Source organism: Cololabis saira, chromosome 14, assembly GCF_033807715.1.
Source record: "Cololabis saira isolate AMF1-May2022 chromosome 14, fColSai1.1, whole genome shotgun sequence".
NCBI classification, from domain to species: Eukaryota; Metazoa; Chordata; class Actinopteri; order Beloniformes; family Belonidae; genus Cololabis; species Cololabis saira.
Window position 1 is genome coordinate 42,902,255 of NC_084600.1, and position 22,044 is coordinate 42,924,298.

The 22,044-nt window shown below is 44.2% G+C and overlaps 1 protein-coding gene across 1 annotated transcript in view; it reads right to left on the minus strand.

Moving 5' to 3' along the window:
- Window positions 1–17,883: 17,883 nt before the first annotated feature.
- Window positions 17,884–22,044, minus strand: part of timm10b (translocase of inner mitochondrial membrane 10 homolog B (yeast)) — a 4,519-nt gene continuing 358 nt past the window's right edge. The window contains exons 2-3 of the mRNA XM_061739228.1: window positions 20,053–20,148; window positions 17,884–18,453 (exon numbers count right to left, since the gene is read on the minus strand). Coding sequence (XP_061595212.1) covers window positions 18,004–18,453; window positions 20,053–20,148 — 546 coding nt within the window. The 3' untranslated portion in view covers window positions 17,884–18,003. The remainder of the gene's footprint in view (window positions 18,454–20,052; window positions 20,149–22,044) is intronic.

A 22,044-nucleotide genomic window follows, 5' to 3' on the forward strand; every position in this document is an offset into this window, starting at 1 on the left:
GCCATCATCCTTATAGCAGTCATTTCTTGTGAGCGCATGGACATGCCTTTTGCAGTGGTGTTTGCTAAATCTTCAACTGCATGGGATAAATCTCTTATCTGTTCCAAAGCTGCCATGACTCCGTAATTTGGAACGAGGGCACCAAAAAATCTTGTCCATTGCGTTTGTGTGGTGTGTGTAAAATTTTCTTTTAACAATGCTAACTTTCGGTGGTACAGTAAGGATCCTCATGGCTGGTACCACATGGCCCAGACCACATATTCCAGACCAACCTTTTGGTAGGTATTCATAAGCCTTCATGCCACAAATCCAGTAAAAACCTTTTGGTAGAAGTATAAAACAGTGGTTAACCATTGTAGCAAGGTAGCTATAATCCTCAATAGAATCGGACAGTGGATTTTGCTTGTTTAAAGGAGACATATTATGGCATTTAATGTATATTTTAAACAGGCCTTGAATGTCTTAAAAACAATCTAAAGCTTGTTTTTTCTACCTAAATCAGAAATTCAGCCTCTGGGCCATGTCTATAGTTTTACAGATAATAAAGCCTTTTTCTGTGGCTCATTTTCAGGGCGGTGGGGGCTATGATAATGAGGCTCTGCGCTGATTGGCTGCTTGAATGACGTGTAGCAGGGGAGGAGACAAAGCGTCGCTCCGGGGAGAAGAGCAGCGGCTGCGTAGCAAAGCGTGTCCACGGTTCTGCGTTAAATCGACGCGTACCCTACGCCGTACACAACAAAAAAAACAGGGTTTACGGCTGTGTATACCACCGGTATTTCAGTCACTAGCACGGGAATTTATGTAAGGTAAACCAGCCGAAAACGATTGATGAAAAATGATTTACCCGGTCCGGAAACTCCCGTATTGTACTGGGACCTCATGCTGTGTTTGGAGGTGCCAGACCCAGCAGGGTGCCATTGTCACATAAAGGTGTGACATTCCAGACTTTTCAGACCTCATCCCCCAACCCCCCCCAACCCTCAGCCCCCACCCCCCAGCCCCCACCCCCCCCAAGCACAGCAACCTCTACTGGTGCAAAAGAAAATTGCACCCGAGAGGATTACTGGGGAATGCATGCAGTGCTTCTTCAAAGGGGTAGACAGTTTACCAGGCTACATATACATGCACATTTCAGAAATCAAATAAGCAACCACCTCAGTACAAGTAAATGTATTTATTGCTGAAAATTAAAACACAGTATTCCAAAAAGTTCAGTGTGTGTCCACATGAAAAAAACAAAAAAGGCACTTTTAAAAGCAAATCTCCCACAAAGGGGATCAAAACTTAGTCTAGTCAGTGAGCACTTTTCTCTCTTGCAGTTTTTTTTTTTTTACAGTTTGATCTGAATGGCCCCTGCTCCTCTACCAAACGGGTCAACTTAAGAGTTTAACTCTGGGCTAACAGAGCTAAAAACGAGCGATTGTCTCCCAGTGGCGCTGCTCGTTGCGTGGCACCGCTCTGCCCCAGTGATTGTCGCTGCACACGTAGGTACAGGGCTGCACTCTGCTTGTCTTTCCTCTGCTGAAGCACCTGGCACAAAGCAGAAAGCTCCTCGTCTCTTTGGGGTGGAGGTGAAACTATCCACACCGCCCGTCCATCTACGACGCCATCTTCTTCTTCTGACATCAGGTCAAGGGTTGCACGCGCCCACACAGCCATTTCAGCGGCAGTCTCTACACATCTAGCCCTGGAGGCCAGCAACTGCAAAATTCAATTCATTGCATTGTTAAATTTCTTTTTCTGGGGAGCATTTTCTGGCTGATCAAGACGATGGCTCCTTTTCAAAGACTCAGAGTCTAGATGTGTGTTGTAGGATGCAAAACGAAACAACAGGATAAAAACGGAAACTAAGGCTGCCACAACACCGACCAGGTGCCTGCAAGTGAAGGAAGAGAGAGAGAGTATGAATAACCGGCTTGGATTTATACACTGGTAGACACCGGGCCCAGGTGTCACCAGTTGGCACTGATTACCACACTGCTGTTATAGAGTAGAGCAATACTACGACACCTGTCAAGGACTTTTCGGACGCATTCCTTCGCATCCCTTCCTCCCACTCTGGCCAGACGCTGCACCTGTTGGAATATGCATCATGAGTGCTCAGCAATAGCTTTTCACTTCAACCCTATTGACTAGACACATTTTCAGATTTGCAAAACCCACCATGCGTTCAAAGTTACTGTTGTCAATGAGATGCACTTCCTCCTCGTCAAACTGCTTCAATTTCAGGATATCATCCTCAGCGAAAAGCTTCTCCAGGGGCATTAGCTTCATCTTCTTCCTCGTTTGAAGCTTAAAAGAAAAAAGTAATTCAAACTCAAAACAACATACAATCATTGATTTTTTTAAATAAAGTATGATTAAAGGAACGTTTAATGTTTATTGAAGTGTACTCACTGAAACAGTCTCATCCTCCGATTCCTCGCTCTCCTCCCCTCTTGGCTCGTCAGTCTGCTTTAACCCTCCTTGCCGAAGACACCAGGCTCTGTCAGCTGCAGCAGGTAAGTGTAATCAGACAGTCGGAAACAAATAAGTAATACAGAACATGTGCAGGAAATCAGTATGTGTACAAATCTAAATTCATTCAATTGACATTACCTGTTCTGTTTCTGCAGGATCATGTGCAGCAAGGATTTTCTCATTGATCCGGTTCCACACTGTCTTATCTTCCTAAGCATCCTCTTCCTCTAGCGTATGCTTAGAGCGAGGGTCCATGGCAGTTGCTTCTCCAAGGAAGTTTCTCACCTGGTCTGTCTGAAAAATATGAACATGTAATTTAGATTTAATTAGAGTTATAAAAAATACATGATGAATTTGTCTCAGTGACATTGATTTTTACCTGATATCGCTTTAATAGATCAGTCCAGATTGTCTTCTTTAGACAGGAGACAAACATTTCGAATCTCCATCTCAGACTGTGAAATGGTTCTTCAGCTTTTGCAAGATTGGTAGGACTTGGCCGCAGGTGGAGCTCTTTTCAGTTGAGGCACAAAGGGTTGATGTGTACAGGATCTCCATGGGTTCAATCAATTCCTCTGCTTTTCTGTAGTCCTCATTTGTCAGTTTGGAGAGTCTGTTTTGGAAAAAAGGAAAACAAAATAATCATTAATTAATTAATTAATCTTAATTCACACTACACTAGTTTGTTGATCAAATTATTTTCAATTTAATCATGAATCAAACAATATGTAATTAATATGTAACAAATAAAAATCAAACAATATGTAATTAATATGTAACAACTTTAAAAACTGTAATAACCTGATGTTTAATAGGAGGAATAATGTAATGCAATGCAGTGTATTGACAGAGTATCTTACTTGTTGCTGACCGGCTCCGTTTTCCCGGTATTTTTAAATATGCCACAGACCCTCACATATAATCCGTGGGTGATTAAATGTTTGGCCATATTTGACGTACTTCCCCCCTTGCACGAGATTTCTCGCTCACACTTCACACATGTCGCCAATCCGTCAGTTCTCTTACCATAATATAACCACACTTTAGACCGTTTTGATTTTCCACCGCTTCCCTCCATTTTGTTTGAATTTGTCTGAACAGTACACTGCGCAGCCGCGGATGTGACGTAATACTCAGAGCGCGCGCGGGGGGCGGGGGGGGGGGGGGGGAAGAGAGAGAGAGAGAGAGAGAGAGAGAGAGAGAGAGAGAGAGAGAGAGAGAGAGAGAGAGAGAAAAAAAAACCTGCCAGGATTCGAAATGAAGATTCGAAATGCGCATTTTTAAACGAATCTCGAATTTTGGGATTTCGGTTCCGGTTCCAAAATTGGAACCATACTTTTTTTGTCTTGCTTTCATGCCAATAAGGCCCATCAAATTGAATTGAATTGAATTGCATACAACTCAGTGGCGTAGCCAGAAAAGAGACTTTGGGTGTGCACCAGCAAAGACTGGCTGTGCCAAAATTTTTTTCAACAAAACTAGACGTTACACCTCCACAAACATTCAAAAGCATGTATATCCAACATTATTAACAGTGCAAAACATATCCACATGTTGTGTGTGCTCTCAATATATAATAAGTATAATAATATATATATAATATAATAATAAGTAATATAATAACCACACTTTATGCATGTCCTAAAAAAAACATCACAAAAACATAACCACACACACACATAGCTGCCCAATGAAGCAAACATAGTGAAATATAACACTCATGCACTCAGAGCCATAACGTATCCACATTACGCATGATCAACAAAGCTATTTAACCAGAGGCAGAACACAACTATTTGGCTTAAGGTTGGCCTGATGGTTTTATTATAAAATAATAAAATAAAATAATATAATTTTCCCAAAAGGACAGGTTGGTCAGCAGAAATTCAAACCATACTGGGCATCTAGGTTTTTGTGCAACAAGCATTTTTAATAGCTTTGAATAAATAGCAAATCTTACTTATGCAATCTTTCCATATATGTTCTGCCAGGGCTGGGTGTGGGTGACAACCCTGGCAGCTGAGTTCTGCACGTACTGGAGCCTGTCCAGGGTTTTACTAGGAACCCCGGACAGGACTCCACAATAGTCCAGTCAGGAGGTGATGAAAACATGGATGAGTGTCTCTGCCACAGAGTCAGAGAGGAAGGGACGGAGATGTGCAATGTTTCTGAGGTGGTAGAAGGCAGATTTGGTAACCGATTTGATGTGTGACTGGAAGGAGAGGGTGGAGTCCAAGATGACGCCCAGATTACGGACCTCGGAGGATGGTGTGATAGTGCAGCCGTCCACCCAGATGAGCAGATCTCCAACCTTCCGGAGCAGTGACTTGGGGGCCACAACCATGAGCTCTGTCTTATCGCTGTTGAGTTTGAGGAAGTTGGTTGTCAACCAGTATTTTATGGCAGAGAGGCAGTGGGCAACCAAAGACTGTGGGGGGAGCTGGGAGGATGGTGAGGTGCTGAGATAGAGCTGGGTATCATCAGCATAGCAGTGAAAACTGAGACCATGATGGCATATGATCTGGCCAAGGGGGAGCAGGTAGATGGTGAAGAGAGTTGGACCGACCACAGAGCCTTGAGTGACACCATGGTTGACTGGGGCATGGTGGGAGGAGGAGCCAAGGATGGTGACAAACTGAGTTCTGTTGGTGAGGTAGGATTGGAACAATGATAGTACAGAGCCAGAGATACCCAGGAGAACAGACAGGTGTTCGAGGAGGATGGAGTGGGAGATGGTGCCAAAGGCAGCGGAGAGGTCGAGGAGGATAAGGATGCTGATTTTACATTTGTCTGCAGCAGTGAGGAGGTCATTTGTAATTTTGATCAGGGCGGTCTCAGTACTGTGGTGGGTTCTGTAAGCTGACTGGAAGGGTTCATAGAGCTCATGGTTGGACAGATGCTGGTGGAGCTGGGCCGCCACTGCTCTTCAAAAGCCAGCCGGTGGACAGTCAGGCCAGTTCTATTGTGCAGCTGCTCCAACCGGCGACAGGTGGTCTTAGAGATGCAATTTAACTGGTTCTCTAATTTCATTTTTGTCTGCGTTGTGTTTTTAAGTTCTTCCAATTCTTTCACAGGATAAATAGTTGTAGCGTGATTGTTTTTGTTTGTTTTAATCCAATTCCAAGTCCAATAGTCCAATACCATCTTTGTCTGCGTTGTGTTTTTAAATTCTTCTAGTTGAGCCATTAGCTTTTTATTTTGATCTGTAAGCGAAGCTATTTGGGATTTCGCGTCTACTTTCATCCCTCCAAAGTCTGAAGGAGTTGAAGTGCTTTAGTTATTTTAACCATATTTAATACCAACTAAGTAACAAATAAAACTATCTGTACCGTAATTATCGTACATGTACTTAATAGGACCAGTCAACTCTTTCTCTGACTCTCTACTGAAAAAAACTTCCCAAAAACTTCCCATTTTTCTTTCTGTAAGATCCCTCCCAAAAAACCTTCAATTACACTTACTTTTACCCACAAATCACTTGCTAATTCTTCCGATCGTCAGTCTACTTGAGCATACAAATCATTCCTGTTGATGTAAGGAGAGCGGGTCAGATCCTTACTGAAATGAAATATATATATCTACAAGTATTTGGGAGAGCAAATCATCCCCACTTATAAAAACAGTTCCTCTACATATATGCCTATTTCCCACAAAACTCTCAGTGTTCCAAACACTTCTTATGGACCTCAAGTCCTGCATATGCTATAAGTCCCACTGGACTATTCTCTTGGTACCCAGACCAACTTGGCACTCTGGCCATTCTTTCTTTAATGTTACCCGAGATATTAAACCTTTTTAGAAGAGCGAGTCAAATTCTAAGGCAGGAGAAGCAAAGCATTCTCACAACACAATCAAATTCAAGTGTTATGAAATTGCCAGCATTCCTAAAACATCTCTACAATAACCTTCTCAATAACCCCTGCTCACAACCACACAGCGGACTTACATAAAATTTCGGGATGACGTCAACCTTTCTCTGGTACTCCAATTCACAGACTTTCGACAACAACCCAGCAACAATAATTTGCGATTTTGTAAATGGACCCCTTACCTCTGAATAATTTGGCTAAAAGTCACTGGTGTGTCGTTGGTCTGGAAAAAGGAGTGTCCATCGAAGGTCTATTGTCATCCGGGTCACGGCACCAAATACTACTAGGTCGTCCTCAGACGAGCCGTCCATCGTTGTCTCCAGTCATCCCGATTCTCCATACAACTTTCCAGTTCGCTGGTACTCTGGGCCCCTGCATCCTTCTTGAGTATGTCCACATATGTTGGTGTAGGACGTCCTCTTGACCGGCGCCCGCGTGTTGGCTCCCACAGCACCAGCTTGCTGGCTGACAGTTCTTTGTGTCTTTGGCAGTGCCCTGCAAGTCTCATTCTCCTTACAGCAACCTTTTCGCTCACCCTTGGCATTCCTTCATATAGGACTTGGTTGGTTACATGTGCATTCTTGCTGATGTTAAGCACTGCACGCAACATCCTGGTGTAGCACCCGTCCAGGGATTTCACTAGGGTTGGTTTGAGGGTCCAGCATTCACTGCCATAGAGGAGAACAGACTCTACTGTCGCGAAGAAGAAGCTGAGTCTGATTTAGCGGGGGGGGGGGGGGTTGGAGTTCCATACACTGGTCATCCCGTTCAGGGCCCTCCATGCAAGTGCCTTCCTCACTTTTAGATCTTGCTCAGTTGAGTTGACCCACGAACCCAGGTATTTGAAGTCATCAACTTCTTTCAGCACAGTGCCTGCTGCTGTAGTCAGAGGTTGATGTTCTGGTGGAATGTTGTAGGTGATGACCTCAGTTTTCTTGGCGTTTAACCTGAGGCCAACCTTGGCACACTCTAGCTCTACCCTGTTTAGTAGTTCTTGTGCCTGTTCCACGTTGTCAGAGAGCAAACTGATGTCATCTGCATAGTCAAGGTCTGTGAGGACCACTGCAGGTTTTCGACTTGACCTCCTTGGTGTTAGCGTGAAGCCAAGTTCCTGCTCTCGCCCGCTGATTGCCTTCCTGAGTGCATGATCAAGGACTATGATGAAGAGAAAGGGGGCTAATGTATCTCCTTGCATAACCCCAGCAAGGATGTCAAACTCCTCGCTGCTGCCATCTGGGGTCACCACCTTGGCCCTTGTTCCCGCGTACATGGTCTCTATTGCTCGGAGTAGGTTGGGAGGAATACTGTATGACTTGAGGATCTTCACCATCATACCTCGGTGGATCGAGTCAAATTGTTGAAGAATAATATAGAATCCAGTTCAGGAATCCGCTGTGGGGTTGATAGTTTTATTCAGTAGCTGGCGGTGAGCAGGACCAGCACAGATTGTGTCTGAATTAGTGTGCCGACCCAGAGTGGCTCGACGACAGGACTTTTATAAATGAAATGGCGCCGCGCTAGTGGCGACACGTTGCAGCAGCTCCGTCGACTCGTTTTTTATTTATTGTCTGTTTTTACCTATTTGGACCTTTTTTTCTTCGGTCCTGTCTCCTGTGGAGACGTGCTTTTTTTCTCTGTGCTCATCGGGCGGCATCATGTTTGGAAAAACAGTGAGGCTGGCCCTTTTATTTATACTATTTTTCACCTGGTTCATCACCCCAGCAACCACCGAAACAGGAAGTAAACGCTCCATTGTTTACACCCGCGATCAGCTGTTAGCCCTCCGTAGCCAGGGGAAGCTAACCGGCTGCAAGCCCGATGTTCCCCCCGAGCTGAAGAAAAGAGGACAACGCTCGGGTGTTATGTGCTGGAAAAAAAAACGCCGCTTCAAGCCCACACTCCCCACCATCATCACCGGGAATGTGAGATCCATCTGTAATAAGATGGATGAGCTAGCGGCGCTGGCACGGCACCAGCGGGAGTACCGGGAATGCAGCCTGATGCTGTTCACAGAGACCTGGCTAACGGAGCAAACACCGGACTCCGCCGTCGCTCTGGACGGAATTACTCTGATAAGGGCAGACAGGACACGGGACAGCGGTAAGAGGAGAGGAGGGGGGCTTGCTGTGTTTGTGAACGATAGATGGTGTAACCCTGGGAACATCTCTATTAAAGAGCAACTTTGCAGCGCGGACATTGAGCTGCTAGCCGTTAGCATGAGGCCACACTACCTGCCGCGGGAACTCTCGCATGTTATCGCGATAACTGCGTATGTCCCGCCCTCTGCTAATGCCGACGCAGCTCGCAATGTCCTGCACAGCAGTGTGAGCAGGCTGCAAACACAGCACCCACATGCCCTCCTCCTTATTACCGGGGATTTTAATCATGCCCCTCCCTCATCCACACTTCCAACTTTCACCCAATATGTCAACTGCAGCACCAGGGGAAATAAAACACTGGACCTTTTTTATGCCAACCTCAAAGAGGCATATACATCATCCCCCCTGCCCCTGCTTGGAAGATCTTATCATGATCTGATCCACCTTCTCCCCCTGGATCAGCCTCTGGTGCAAAGACAACCAGCAGTCACCCACACCAGACAGATCTGGTCTGAACAGTCTCTGGAGACTCTCCAGGACTGTTTTGAGACTACGGTGTTGGATGTGTTCTGTGAGGACTACGGGGACAACATCGACAGTCTCACCAGCTGTGTCACGGACTACATCAACTTTTGTGTAGAATCCACCATACCCACCAAGACAGTTAAAGTGTTTGCAAACAGCAAACCATGGATCACCCCTGAGATTAAAGGCCTGCTCAGGGACAAAAGGAGGGTCTTCAAATCAGGAGACAGGGACCTGCTGAAGACGGTGCAGAGGGACCTGAGGAAGAAGATCAGGGAGGGGAAGAGCAGCTACAGGAGGAGGGTGGAAGACCAGCTGCAGCGGGACGACGTCAGCGGGGTCTGGAGGAGCCTGAACACCATCTCAGGACGTAGCAACTCCAGACCTGCGCTGGACAGGGACCAGGAGTGGGTGAATGACCTGAACCGGTTCTTCAACCGGTTTGAACAACCAGACACCCCTCCCACCACCCACCCAGCCCTGCTGCAACTTCCCCCGACTGGAGCCTCTTCTGCTCCAAGGACTCTCACCTCAACCCCCCTCCCTGCTACTCCCACTCCACAACCCCCCAGCCCACTCTCAACTCCACCGAACCTACCAACCCCCCGCCCTGCAACCCCGCCCACTGGACTGTAAACACCCAGGCCCTATACAAAAAGGGCCAAAGCCGACTCCACCTGCTGCGCAGACTGAGGTCCTTCGGAGTGAGGGACGGCCTCCTGAGGACCTTTTATGACTCTGTGGTGGCGTCGGCCATCTTTTATGGTGTGGTCTGCTGGAGCAGCAGCATCACTGCAGCAGAGAGGAAGAGACTGGACAAGGTGGTGAGGAAAGCCGGCTCTGTCCTGGACTGCAGTCTGGACCGGGTGGAAGTGGTGGGGGAGAGGAGGATGGTGGCTAAGCTGTCCTCCATCATGGACAATGTCTCCCACCCCCTTCATGAGACTGTCAGAGCCCTGGAGAGCTCCATCAGTGACCGGCTTCGTCACCCACGATGCACCACCGAGAGGCATCGCAGGTCCTTCCTCCCCGCTGCCATCAGACTGTACAACCATGCCTGCTCTCAGTAGCCAACAGACAATAATATGACAATAATATGTGCAATAACATAAGATGTGCAATATCTGCCAATCTACCTCACAACACTCCACCTGCTTTTCTGCACTGTTTAACTGTATATACTGTTCATATCCTGTGTTTATACATATTTTATACATATCTTTTGTATTTTTTATTTCTGACTTTTCAGTCTTTTTACCCCTCCCCTATATGTGTGTACTGCTGACAACAAATAAGTTTCCCCACTGAGGGAGAAAATAAAGGATATCTTATCTTATCTTATCTTATACAGTAAATTCAAAGCACAAAAGGCAGGAATCAACAGGCCAAGTGACAGACGAAAAGCAATTCACAGTCGGATGTGATCTGTGTGCAAATGTCACCATCGGGCATTTGGCATGACTGTCACTAAGTTCCAAATCACCCCATAGGGTGCTCTAGTTATTCAAGTCTGGGTTGAAGCTACTTGCAAGGTGTCGTCTCTGCAGGGAGTAGGAAGCTGAAGCTACTTCCAAGGTGTCGTCTCTGCAGGGAGTAGGAAGCTGGAACTACTTCCAAGGTGTCGTCTCTGCAGGGAGGTAGGAAGCTGACATTCAGGTCGACCACGGTGCTGTCACAATGCCTCATCAATTTCATCTGGCGAGAATCGACGAAAGCCAAAGTCATCACTCACAGTGTGCAGGATCAGCTCGTCATGTAGGGGAGTGGCATCATTTGCAGAGGTGACCTCACCCACATTCATATCTGCCTTGGTAGTTAGTGTTGCAATGGGAGACAGTCGCTCCATGGCAAGAAATACAGAGTTCCATCTGGTGTCATTTGGCACAACAAAGCCAATCCCAAGCTTTTCCTCTACAGTATCAGAAGCCTTTGGACTCCGCTTAACCCTGTTCCACAGAGCAGACGCTTTCGCAAAAACAGCCCTCGACATTGCTTTGTAGCGTTGTTCAGTTACTTTTTCAGTATCTTTGGCCACTAGATTCAAGGTGTGAGCCATGCACCTTCTGTGAGGGGGGAGAGAGGGATGATCCAGATCTGAGAGAGGCTCAGGCTCCATCTGGTCATCTTCATCTGAGCTGTCAGTGCAAAGGCTGACTCGGGTTCATTGTCATCCTCACGTTCAGTTTCATCAACTGTCTCTGGCTCTTCAGCATCAATAGCAACATCCATCCCAAAACAGTTGAACGCCTTGACAAAATTTGCAGCGTTGTCTGTTACTGTACACACAACCTTGTTGTGGATTTTGAATTCTTTAACATCTGACAATACTTTTGCCAATACATCATGTGTATGTGCTCCTTTAATCCGCCGGCATGCCAGTACTGCAGAGTGTCTTTCAGAAACATCAGTTTTGTTTAGCCAGTGGATAGTGATGCCCATAAATGACTTATTCACAGCTGACCAGCAATCTGCTGTTGTGCACACAGCATCGACCTCAGAGAGTTCAGCCTTAAGTTCACATGTTTTCTTTATATTTTTGGCTTAGCAGTGTCTGTACGTTTTTTCTTGATGGCACTTTTTTGGATGGCTGCAACCCCTTAATTAAGTTTATGAAAGCTGGCTATTCCACTTTACTCAAAGGCTGCAGGTCTCCAATGATGTACTGCAAAACCAGGTTGTCCAGCTGCGGCTGGGAGACAGAGGAAACGGAGCCACTACTGTATGATGTTAATGCGATTTGGGTGGTTAAGTTGGATTTGTTTTGGCTCGCCGTTGTTGTGTTTTTTTTTATTCCCTCACACATACCTTGAAAGGCTAGCCGGGTGCTTTAGCTCAATGTGCCGTTTTAGGTTTGCTGTCGACGTCGTCCATGTCCGGACTGTCTTCTTCAAACCAGGTGGGCAAAGTTTACAGAGAAACGTGAGATTTTTACTGCTTGGGTCAAGGTCAGTACTGACTTTTTCATAAAATTCGTTCAAATGGTCATACGCCGCCATAGAGTCCATGGATGTATGATGTATAAAGCTAGTGTGCTGCCTTCGTCCATGCTCCCGTTGTTCCGTGTTTCGATTACATATTTGTCAGTGCGACAGGTATGACAGTGGTTGCCAGATTGGGTGGTTTTTCCGCTACATATTAAGGCTGTTTACGGTGAGTTTTAGCTGGGTTTCCACCTGGAAGGCTCTAAGGAAATCTGGCACACTCTTGAATGAAGTTATACTGTGAGAGAACGCCGTTCACACACAGCAGAATGAACGCGTTCGCGTTCACGTTCATCAAGCGGAAATACAGTACGTTCAGTTCAAGTTCACCCAAAATGAGTTCATGAACGATCGTTCATTGAACGCGTTCAGGCACAACACTGGGTTCCTCCGCTGTGAGAACTCTGCCCGGAAACATGTGACCACCAAACTGACCAGATACGACATTCTTCTTCTTCGTCTCTAAGTTTATTGGCGGATTGCAACCAACATTATTAGGTGTACCGGAGTGTGTAACATCAGGATTGGCAATACATCAGGTTACAGTCTAACTCAAAGGAAAATAAAAGGGAAAGAAAACAAAAGAAAAATAAATAAGCAAATAAATAAATAAAATAAGATAATCACATGTATATTCTATTGTCTAGCCCTGTCTCTTTAAGAAAGACAAGGAGTGCCCTGTAATAATCCCTCATTTTCTCACTGCTCCCTAATTTTGATTTGATTTATTTGCACATTTTTGAAAGAAGAAAAGAAAAAAAATACATTGGAATGCGTTTAGAGGAAAAAAGAAGAAAATGTGCTGGAGAGGTCAGAAATCTGAGAGGGCTTATCGAGTGGCCTCCCCTCTATGATTCACTTCAGACAGTAAAACAAAAAATACTTTAGAAAAAAAAAACAAGATAATGAAATAGTTAAAATAGACATCTTAAAAAATATGATAAAAGGAGCAGACTGTAATATAAACCAAAACAAAGAGCATCTAGATATATAGTATATACAGTGTACAGTGTACTTGTATGTACACAAGGTACAGTACAGCAGACGTTGATGGTACTGGGTCAGCAGCTGTTTACGTCTCAGCTATGAGTTTGTTTTTTAATCTTTTTTTGAAAACAAGGAAGGAAGGAGTGCTAGGTACTAGATTGGAGATGTTATTCCACAGGGCGACCCCTCTGTATTTAATATTATTTTGCCCTCTAATGGTGCGACATCGGGGTGGACAGAGATGAGATGCTGATCTAGTTGGATAACTGTGAATATTGGATTTTATACAGAAGTATTGTCGGAAGTGGAGTGGTAGTGATTGGCTTAAATACATGATTCAATGTCCCCCGCCTCCCTCGGGATCTGAGAGAAGTTCTCTCGGAGGTGAGAGTTGAAGACTTCCCTGACAGAGGGCTCAGCCAGACGTTCCCAACAGACCCTCACAATCCGTTTGGGTCTGCCCGGTCTGTCCAACTTCCTCCTCTACCAGCGCATCCAACTCACCACCAGGTGGTGATCAGTTGACAGCTCAGCCCCTCTCTTCACCCGAGTGTCCAAGACATGCGGCCGAAGGTCAGATGAAACGACAACAAAGTCGATCATTGACCTCCGGCCTAGGGTGTCCTGGTGCCACGTGCACTGATGGACACCCTTATGCCTGAACATGGTGTTTGTGATGGACAAACTGTGACTAGCAAAGAAGTCCAACAACAAAACACTGCTCGGGTTCAGATCGGCGAGGCCGTTCCTCCCAATCGCGCCTCTCCAGGTATCACTGTCATTGCCCACGTGAGCGTTGAAGTCCCCCAGTAGAACAATGGAGTCCCCAGTTGGAGCACTATCAAGTACTCCTCCGAGGGACCCCAAGAAGACCGGGTACTCCGCACTGCTGTTCAGCCCGTGGGCACAAACAACAGTGAGAGACCTTTCCCCGACCCGAAGGCGCAGGGAAACGACCCTCTCGTTCACCGGGGTGAACTGCAACACATGGCGACTGAGCTGGGGGGCTATAACCAAACCCACACCAGCCCTCCGCCTCTCACCCTGGGCAACTCCAGAGTAGTGGAGGGTCCAGCCCCTTTCAAGGAGCTGGGTTCCAGAGCCCAAGCTATGTGTGGAGGTGAGCCCGACTATCTCTAGCCGGTATCTCTCAACCTCACGCACAAGCTCGGGCTCCTTCCCCCCCAGCGAGATGACATTCCATGTCCCTACTGTGAGGGTTTTGGTCCAGGGATTGGGTCGTCGAGGCACCCCGCCACGACTGCTACCCAGTCCACATGGTACCGGCTTGTCACGGTCCTTCTTGCGGGTGGTGGGCCTACGGGAAGGCGGGCCCACGTCGCCGTTTTGGGCTGAGCCCGGCCGGGTCCCACGGGCAAAGACCCGGCCACCAGGCGCTCGCCTACGAGCCCCAACCCCAGGCCTGGCTCCAGGGCGGGGCCCCGGTGACGCTGGTTTGGGCCACGTAACGGTCCTTGTTGGTTTCCTCCTCATGACAAGCTTGTGAACCGCTCTTAGTCTGGCCCGTCACCCAGGACCTGTTTGCCATGGGAGTCCCTACCAGGGGCGTAATGCCCCCGACAACATAGCTCCTAGGATCACTCGGGCAACACAAACCCCTCCACCACAGTAAGGTGGCGGTTCAAGGAGGGGATCTTTAGACATATGAATCGATTTTTAAGGAATTAATATAAGAATCGATTTAAAATCGGAATATCGATATTCTCAACACAGGCCTATACGGAAAGTGTCCCAAAGTATTATCAACACCTGGAAAGGTCAAAGGTGGAGAACAATTATTTTTGAGGGAGAAATACAGCCAGGTTAAAAATGTTGGAGGATTGTGATGAGAGACTGAAACTGTTGACATCTTATTCCTCACAATCATCAGTAAAACTCCCAGCAATGTTAAGCTGCGACGGTAAGACAATGCGGGTATTTACATACAAATACGCAGGTTAATAAAAGATAATCACAAATGTTGGGCTCCGGAGGAAAGAAAAGGGTTTCATGAGCCAGTGAGTCGAGGATTTTAGATATTTAGGGCCCGACCACTTAAAGGGAAAGTTCGGTTTTTTACAACCTGGACCTTATTTCTGGCATTTTTTATGGTTGTATACTCACCCAGAGGTGTTTGGTGTCATTTGGAGTCCTTCGGAAGATATTAGGAGTTTTTTGCGAGTCGCTTCTCCATATAACGGTAGCGCATGAGGGCACCGCGGGACACAGACGATGCAGCGTCTAAATAACACATGATTGCCGCGAAACTCTTCATTTCTTTTATGAATCACTAGATCTGCTTCCAGGACCTGTTGTAACATTGTGGCGCTGTCTGTGTAATAAGTAAATCCGTTTGTAAACAAGACCTCTGAACTCATGACGTCATCTCTGTGCGCGCGTCCCAGACACAGCTCCGTGTACAGCTGGAGTTCGCTACTGTTAGTTTACTGTTAGTTATTTGAAACATGTCTGAATATTTGTCAAATTCTGAGGTTGTGGACGACGACTTTGAATATGATGGACGTCCTTACCGTTTTGAGCCCGAGTATACGGCTGAAGAGCTCACTGAACGGAGGACAGAGTGCGCGCACAGAGATGACGTCATGAGTTCAGAGGTCATGTTTACAAACGGATTTATTTAATACACAGACCGCGCCACAATGTTACAACAGGTCCTGGAAGCAGATCTAGTGATTCATAAAAGAAATGAAGAGTTTTGCGGCAATCATGTGTTATTTAGACGCTGCATCGTCTGTGTCCGGCGCTGCCCCCATGCGCTACCATTATATGGAGAAGCGGCTCGCAAAAAACTCCTAATATCTTCCGAAGGACTCCAAATGACACCAAACACCTCTGGGTGAGTATACAACCATAAAAAATGCCAGAAATAAGGTCCAGGTTGTAAAAAACCGAACTTTCCCTTTAAAGTGCGAAGGCCCTATTGTATCTGTAGGAATTATTTTTTTTTCTTTATTATTCTTCTTCTTTCTTCTGACAAAAGGAGGGCCTTTTTTCCCCTAAACGTGCCCCAAAAGTCACCAAATTTTGCACGCAAGTCAGGCCTGGTGATAAATGTGATATTTAATGGTTTGCATTAATGGGCGTGGCCTAACGGCTCAACAGCGCCCCCTAGAAAAAACTTTGTGCCTTAAGCCCCACAATACGGTTTGATGTACATGCACGAAAACCGGTACACACCTGGATCATGTTGCAATCTAAAAAAAAGTCTCCTAGCGTCATGTCCGAAACTGAACAGTAAGTCGGCCATTTTCTTTTTTTTTTTTTTTTCTACCTTGTCTGCACACATATTATTGATTGATACCATGACGGTAGAAACCAAAAGTGTATATATGTGCATTATTACTATATGTAATATATACCTATATATACGCACACATATGCGTACACATACATAAATATACACATACAAACCCAGTGTTTTTTTTTTGTTTTTTTGGGGGGGGGGGGGGGTGGGGGGGGGTGGTGACGACATCCACTGCCAATCCAGGAAGCAGGAACACACGGAGACACACGTCAAGCACTGGAAATCTGCAACAAAAAAAAAACCACAAACAAAGCACGAAACCGGCACGGAGCCATCCAAAACACGAACAGCAATCGACCTAAATCTTGAGATCTGATCGCAGTCTGAGCTAAGCTATCGCTACCGCTACCTAAACCCAAAAACTAGAGAGCCAGCATGCAGGTGAACAAGCCAGTGTGTATGTCTATGCGTGTGTGTGTGTATGTATATGATCATGCATGTGTGTGTGTGTGTGTGTGTGTGTGTGTGTGTGTGTGTGTGTGTGTGTATGCGTGTGACTAAATTACTATATGTGTGTGTGTGTGTGTGTGTGTGTGTAATAAACCAAACCAAAGTCGGCCATTTTCAATTCATCGTGTAATTCTGGCGCAATTTATGCCATTCCTTCAACCGTTAATGTGGCCCGAACCGTAACGTGCACCCAGGTGTGTTATACATCAAAATGTGCGTCTCCATCCTGCGACTATGCGCATTACTTTTCTTAGTCAAAAGCGTTTCCGTGGCGACGCTAGACGCCAAAAAGCGCGCCCCCCCCCCCCCTCCATCTGATTGGTCCATATTTGATAGTTCCCCAAAAGTCACCAAATTTTGCACCAAGCCAGGCCTTGTGATAAATTTATATTTAATGGTTTGCATTAATGTGCGTGGCAAAATGGCTCAACAGCGCCCCCTAGAAAACTTTTCTCTGCCATAACTTTTGAACGGGTTGTGATAAAGACTCGTGGGTGGTGTCATCGGACTCGGTCCTTGACCTTCATTGAACTGAATTAGCCCGCCCCTTCTTCTGATTGGTTGTCCCTATTTTCTACTATAACTTTTGAATGGTTTGACAGAGTTGTGGGTGGTGTCATCGGACATGGTTTTGAATCCCTTGACTTTAATCGGGGCAAATTGCACGCGCAAGGGCCCGTTCATCGCTGCTTGCAGCTTTAATTAACATTGTTTCTTCAGGGTCGTGTTTGTATAATCATTATAATAAATTCTGTTTGGGGAAATATGAAATGTTACTGTAAAGATATATATTTCTTGTACATGAAGTGTTGACAGACTGCAAACCATTAAACTGTGATTTTAGTCTTTATAACACAATATTAATCACCTGGTTATTAGTTCAATCAGTTTTATTTATAGTTTTAGACATTATTACTCGGTAGAAATGACTGGAGCTGCTGTTTCACGCACGTTTTTCTACTTATTTCAAGTGAAAATTTACTTGAAACAGGTGAAAATTGTCAAATAAGTTATTTTTCTGGTAATGATTGTTTTAAGTGTAATGAAAGATTTTTTGACAAAAAATGAGACATTTTAACTAGAAATAAGACAAATATTCCTGGTAAAATTTTGAGTTTTTGCAGTGGATTCATCAGTTTTAATCACAAAATAAAAATAAAAACCTGTCAGGAATGAAAACAAGCCAAGCTGGTGAATCCTTGAAGTTTAATTAAAGTATGAAAACAGAAAAAGCAGTAATATTGACGTGTGAAGGAGAGTTAAAACACAATAATAATCAGTAATCAGTAATAATAAACCCGTCCTGGTCAAGGTGTCGGTGTACTCCCAGCATGCACCTGGGCTTCAGGAGGAGGAAGTCCTGCCGGGCCTGAAGCCGCAGCTTCAGCGTTGGTCTTCGGCGTCGGCGTCAGCGCCGCCGACAGGCCGACGGCCCCGAAGCCCGGGTCAGCTGGGAGGTCTGAACCCGCCGACCCCAGAACCGAGCCGTGGACTTCCTGTGGAAGCTCAGTCGGTGGGAGGCCTGGGGGGGGCGGGGAGGCCTGGGGGGGCAGGGAGGCTTCCGAGGGCGGGGAGGCCTGGGGGGGCGGGGAGGCCTCCAAGGCCGCCGCCGCCGCCTTGCTCTCCATCTCCGCCGCCTTGCTCTCCATCTCCTCCATGCGGCGCTGCACCATGCGCGGCATCAGCTGCACGTACGTCCCCATCAGGTGGTGGTTGGAGCGGATCAGCTTCCCGGCGCACTGGTCCACGCAGCGTTCCTGCACACATGGAGCAGCAGAGGGGGATCAGACCATCCACACTAGAGCTGGGCCTCATCACTCACCTCCCGATACGATTCCCATTAGGGGTGAAACAATATATCGTTGCCACGAAACATTCGCGATACAAAAACGTCATGATACGTGTCGTGGAGGTGGCAAACTGTAGCGCGATGTTGGGTTATTAATATGAATACATTGTGTTGACTAGTAACATCCTATTGGTGCAGCGGGATCACGTGACGACCTCGACCCGCGGACCAAAATCTGACTACGCTCAGAAGAAACTAGTACCGTTTTGGTCCCGATCACGGGACTCTTGGGGGTTTTGAGCTCTGAACTTTTACTTCTAAGGTGAGCATGAATCAATCTTTTTTATGATGTAAAGATTGTGTCGTCCCCAAAGGAGGGAGGATGAAACGATAACGGGGTTCATCTTACGACCTCAGGCTGGAGCAGGTGAAGCTAAATATAAATAACAATAACAAGATAAATAACACTCATATTGCATTTGGAGTTTGGGACTTTTCATAGTTATTTCATAGTTATTTCAGTTATAATACTATTAGTTTTTAGATATAATTAGTCATAGAAATAAGAACTACTCTAAAAATGAAAAGGAAATTAAGTAGTTCGTACCAGTAGCGTGTAATTTACACAAAATCTGAATAGTTTAGTTACTTTCCACCGTATTCCTGTTAATGGTATATAGAGGGTCTGCATTGACGTCACTTCCCCACTTACACTCCCTTACCACCACTGAGTGGCAGAAACAGCTGCAACTAGTGGAGAAGACGGGATAACAGCTGATTATCGGCTTAAATTAGCGTCAGTTGGACTTGACAGTGACCCGTACAGTTACCCCAAGAACCAGTGGTCCATGGACATTAGTATTTGGTACAGTTACCAAGAACCAGTGGTCCATGGACATTAATATTTGGTACAATTACCAAGAACCAGTGGTCCATGGACATTAGTATTTGGTACAGTTACCAAGAACCAGTGGTCCATGGACATTAATATTTGGTACAGTTACCAAGAACCAGTGGTCCATGGACATTAATATTTGGTACAGTTACCAAGAACCAGTGGTCCATGGACATTAATATTTGGACACTAATCCAGTTTCCTGATATTTATATGTACTTAATTTCTACGCCGGGGAAATACACAAAGCAAAGCTTGAAGGCTTACAAAAGTCTTGACGCTTGGTCCGACTTAAAGGCAGGATTTGTTGTAGAAATTAAAGTGATGAGGACACAGAACTTTATGATTTGACCGTTTAACGTTAGCTACCCAAAAATCCAACATTACCTGATACAAAATGGGAACCACAAATCCACGTTGTTTCTGTGAATTGCAGCGATCCATTTGTCTCTCTTAAACTTATTTTTCAGCACTCAGTCTTTCTGACACTCAGTCTTTCTGACACTCAGTGGGTGAAACCCGCTGTGAAGTTGCATCTGTGACGTCATGCACATTCCCTCTATTACCACAAATGACTGAAGTATCAAATGTATTGATATTTGAGTTTATTTCAGAGCGTACAGATCTGTATCGGGGGTATCGATACTTCAGTATCGATCCACACGTCAGTACCTCGTCCATCGTCAGGTTCCTGTAGTTGAAGTTGCTGGAGCATCTCTGGAAACAGATCTCAGTCATGCGGTTGTAAACCAGGAGAAAGTCCCGCAGCTGCAACAGACAGGAGTCAGGGTTCAGATGGGATGTATTTATTATAAACTCAGAGTGACAGAGTAACTAAGAGTTCCTACATATAACATATGTTACATGTAGGTATGTATATGGTTATCTTAAGTTGTATTATACATACAGTATTTCTGTATCTATATCTCTATTAATATATATTGATTTATAGTTATATGTAGATATGTCGATATATAGATTTATAGTAATTTTTATGTATATAATTGGAGGTAAATATATGAACCAGTATATATAGCATATCTACTCTTATATAATTATTCAAGTATATTGTTAAACCATTGCTGTCTATTGTTCTCTATTATATTGTAGTATTATAGTAAAGTAATGATAATGTAATACTATACATTATAATTACTTCTATTATTACATACATACATAGTAGCAACTAAATGCTGGGCGTTTGTTTTGTTTTCTTTCGTTTGCTTTGATTTGTTTTGATTTCGACTATATTTTTATATACATATAATTGAGTATTATATCAATATATTGAACAGTTATTAAAGTAGGGGTGTGTGTTTTATAAGTAAGTTTATTGAAACTCTTGTTTTGTAAGAATGTATGTAAGATTCAGGGCTGTGAGGTCTGCCCAAGTGCTGTACGTACGTACGTACATACATACATACATACATACATACATACATACATACATACATACATACTTACATACTTACATACTTACATACTTGTATTCTGTTCTTTTACTTTTTTGTACTCTTTTTTTAACATGCATGTTTGAAATAAAATCTTCAAATCAAATCTAACCTATGGATGGGAGGCATTTATTATATGATGATGATGATAATAATAATGACAACGATGATCATAGTAATAATAATAATAATGATGATGATGATGATGATGATGATGATGATGATGATGATGATAATAATAATTACGATAATATATTATTATATATTATTATTCTATAACCAATAATAATAACTTTACCATGTGCAATACTGTCTTCGGCTCTCAACCCGTCACTTTATTTATTACAATTTTCTGCCTCATTTCACCCATATCGTCATGCTGCTGTCTTAATATATCCTATTGTCTTGTAAATACATTATTTTTTATCCTGCCCCCACCATTACATTTTTTTCTCATAATAACTCACCTACAAGTTCACTCAGTTTTTATTGTAAACCCAGAGTCACCTCTGGATGTGATGTGTTTATTCTAAAAGGTCAAGTCTAGACTTACGTTCCTCAGCTTTTAGAAATAAAACTGAGGACCAAAAGAGAAGAAAAAAGATCAAACATAAATCCTCAAACAAAATCATTTCTTCAGCCTCCTCTTTCTTCAGAGTGTTAGCGATCTGTCTAGTTGTACAAGCTGAAACTGCGAGGACAGAATATTATAACTGTTTTAACTCTTCATCATATCTATCTGTCATATTCAATACACACATTTCTGAGATCTCTGCAACCACCACTTAATAATAATAATAATAATAATAATAACAATAATAATAATAATAATGACGATGATGATGATGATGATGATGATAATAATAATAATAATGATGAAGATGATGATAATAAAAATAATGATAATAGTAATGATGATAATGATAATAATAATGAAGATGATAATAATAATAATAATAATAATGATGATAATAATAATGAAGATGATGATGATAATAATAATAACTATAATAATAATAGTAATGTTGATAATAATAATGATGATGATGATGATGATGATGATGATGATGATAAAAATACTAATAATGATAATAATAATGATGAAGATTATGATAATAATAATTAACTTTATTTTTATCCTGCCCCCACCATTACATTTTTTTCTTATAATAACTCAGAATCTCACCTACAATTTCCCTCAGTTTTTATCATA